The sequence below is a fragment of the Ursus arctos genome, unplaced genomic scaffold, assembly GCF_023065955.2.
Source record: "Ursus arctos isolate Adak ecotype North America unplaced genomic scaffold, UrsArc2.0 scaffold_5, whole genome shotgun sequence".
NCBI lineage: Eukaryota > Metazoa > Chordata > Mammalia > Carnivora > Ursidae > Ursus > Ursus arctos.
Window position 1 is genome coordinate 4,870,878 of NW_026623067.1, and position 2,479 is coordinate 4,873,356.

Sequence of the window (2,479 nt, forward strand, 5' to 3'; positions counted from 1 at the left end):
AACTCATGTCTTATAGTTCCAGACATCTGTCTAGTTTCTCTCTGGAAATACTATTTACCCAGTTGACCGCTGCTTATTTTTAGGAACTGTGCTGGGATGCATCTCCCTCCACGATTGTGGCTCTGTTTTAGGTGTCTTTCCTGAGTATTGCTTACAGATGTAGGCACACCTCTAGAATGATCCTTAATCTACATTATTCTTGTTTGCTTTTTGTTCTGCCTCAACATTAGACAGTCCAATCCTTTGGGAAAGTATTGTGTAAATTTTATCACGGTAGCTCACATGGTCTTTATGGTAATGTACCTGTTGAAGTGCCTCATTTTTATTTTAATTTCCAGGGAATAAAATTGAGAAAATGAATTATTCAATGGCCAAATTTACAAATGCTGTGAAAAATAGGAGCAATTTTTTTCAGAAAGTTATACCACAAATGGAGAGATTCTTTGTCATAGAAGATCTCTGAATGAGAAAAATGACACCTATCTGTTAGATGGGTATAATGCTATTATCCAACCTTGGAATCAGTCAATTCAGCACTTGAGCATTTATTTCCTTAGGTGTATGTGAGTACATTACCTTTCTTGTCTCAAGTCTTGCAGTTAAGAGTGAGGTAACTGATGAGAAAGTCTACTGTGATCAGTAAGGCACTAGAGCACTGACCTTAGACAGTGTTAAAGAGAGTGTGACTTTTGGTCACAAGTTTTGTGCAGCAATCTCATAAGAGCCCGTTTCATGTCCTTGTTCCTCAGGCTGTAGATTACAGGGTTGAGTATTGGAGGTACCACAGTGTAGATCACAGAAAGCAGCCTGTCAATAACTGTGGGTGGATTTGAAGATGGTTTGAGATAAACAAAACAAGCAGTTATAATGAAAAGAGTAAAAACAATGAGATGGGGAAAGCATGTGGAGAAAGCTTTCGACTGGCCTTTTGTGGTTGGAATCTTCAGCACGGTGGAGAAAATATAAACATAAGAGATAACAATGCAGATGAAACACGACATCCCTAAACACATGCCTATTCCAATACTTGTGTAAACTACCAGGAGTGTTTCAGAACAGGAAATCCTCAACAATGAGGAAACATCACAGAAAAACTGTGGGATCACATTGGAGCCACAGAATGGCATAAAAAATGTGCCAGCAGTGTACAGAGCTCCAAAGAGTCCCCCGATGGCCCAGGAAACACCTGCCATCAGTACACAGGCACCACCATTCATGATGACCTCATAGTGCAGGGGACAGCATATGGCTACATAGCGGTCATAGGACATGGCAGTGAGGACAAATACCTCACCTGCTGAGAAGGAAGTCATTAAAAGTAGCTGGAAGGCACATCCTAAAGTGGAAATGGAATTGCTGTTGGTTAGGCTGTTGACAATGAAATTGGGGATTGGGACAGACACGAGGAAGACATCCAGGAAAGACAAGTTCTTCAGGAAAAAGTACATTGGTGTTTGTAGCTGCAGGTCTCGGGTAGTGAGAGTAATGATGAGAAGATTACTCATTAGGATAGCCAGATAAATCACCAGGAAGAGCACCCCATATACTATCTGAAGCTCTTGGCTGTCAGAAAACCCCACAAGGAGAAATCCTGCCACCAAGGTGACATTGGTCATGCTCGAGTCTCTTCACTGCCTGTCAGCACAAAGAAATATACAAAAAAAAAATCAATTTACACATCTAACAAGAATAATATTGACATACACAATTGTTTAATTGAAAAATAGCCATTGTGTATATCTTAAATACTTCTGCAGAAATTCCATCTTTTTTAAGGTAAAGAGTTTCATAAGTGATATGTGAACTCAATTAGTTTTCATACGAGTTACATCTGATTCTGACTTTCAAACTTAACTTGCTACCAGGTGTATATAATTTGACTAAATACGGAAGTTTTTCTAAAACACTAGGTATTTGTATCACACTATTACTGTGTCATGCATAATGACAAGTCATTTTGCTTTGTCTGTTCTGAAGAACAGCCCAAAGTTCTATCTTTATAGTTTTAGGATTCCTAATAATCTAACAGGGGCATTATCAATTCTCATTTGCTATTAATTATCATGACCTCACATTTAGATTATATTAAATGATCCAACATAAGCAAATAACTTTTATCTAATCTTACAAACATAAACAAAGGAATACAAGCAAAGATTCTGTTTTTCTTGAGGTCATGCAGTCACATATGTTGAATGTTTCATTTATGTAAGGGAAAGATATAAATTAATTATTTAGCAAAACTTAATGTCCTTTGAATACATACATATGTAGAAAGTCAGGTTATTATGGCACATTCCCAGTGGTTGATTTTTAAATAAAAAGCTGGTTTAGAAGTCACCATAATTTTTTATAATAATATTTTAAATTATATTATGATAGTCACCATACAGTACTACCCTGGTTTCTGATGTAAAGTTCGATGATTCATTAGTTGCATATAATACCCAGTGCACCATGCAATACATGCCCTCCTTAC

At 37.2% G+C, this 2,479-nt stretch overlaps 1 protein-coding gene across 1 annotated transcript; it reads right to left on the bottom strand.

Annotated features, from left to right (window-relative positions):
- Positions 1–671: 671 nt before the first annotated feature.
- LOC113248067 (olfactory receptor 14A2-like) lies at positions 672–1,616 on the bottom strand. Its single transcript, XM_026489462.4, has one exon. It carries the CDS (start codon positions 1,614–1,616, stop codon positions 672–674), a length of 945 nt encoding a protein of 314 aa, XP_026345247.3.
- Positions 1,617–2,479: the final 863 nt, after the last annotated feature.

Coding starts and splice junctions, on each gene's coding strand:
- LOC113248067 (XM_026489462.4), bottom strand. CDS start 1,616: ATGACCAATGTCACCTTGGTGGCAGGATTTCTCCTTGTGGGGTTTTCT.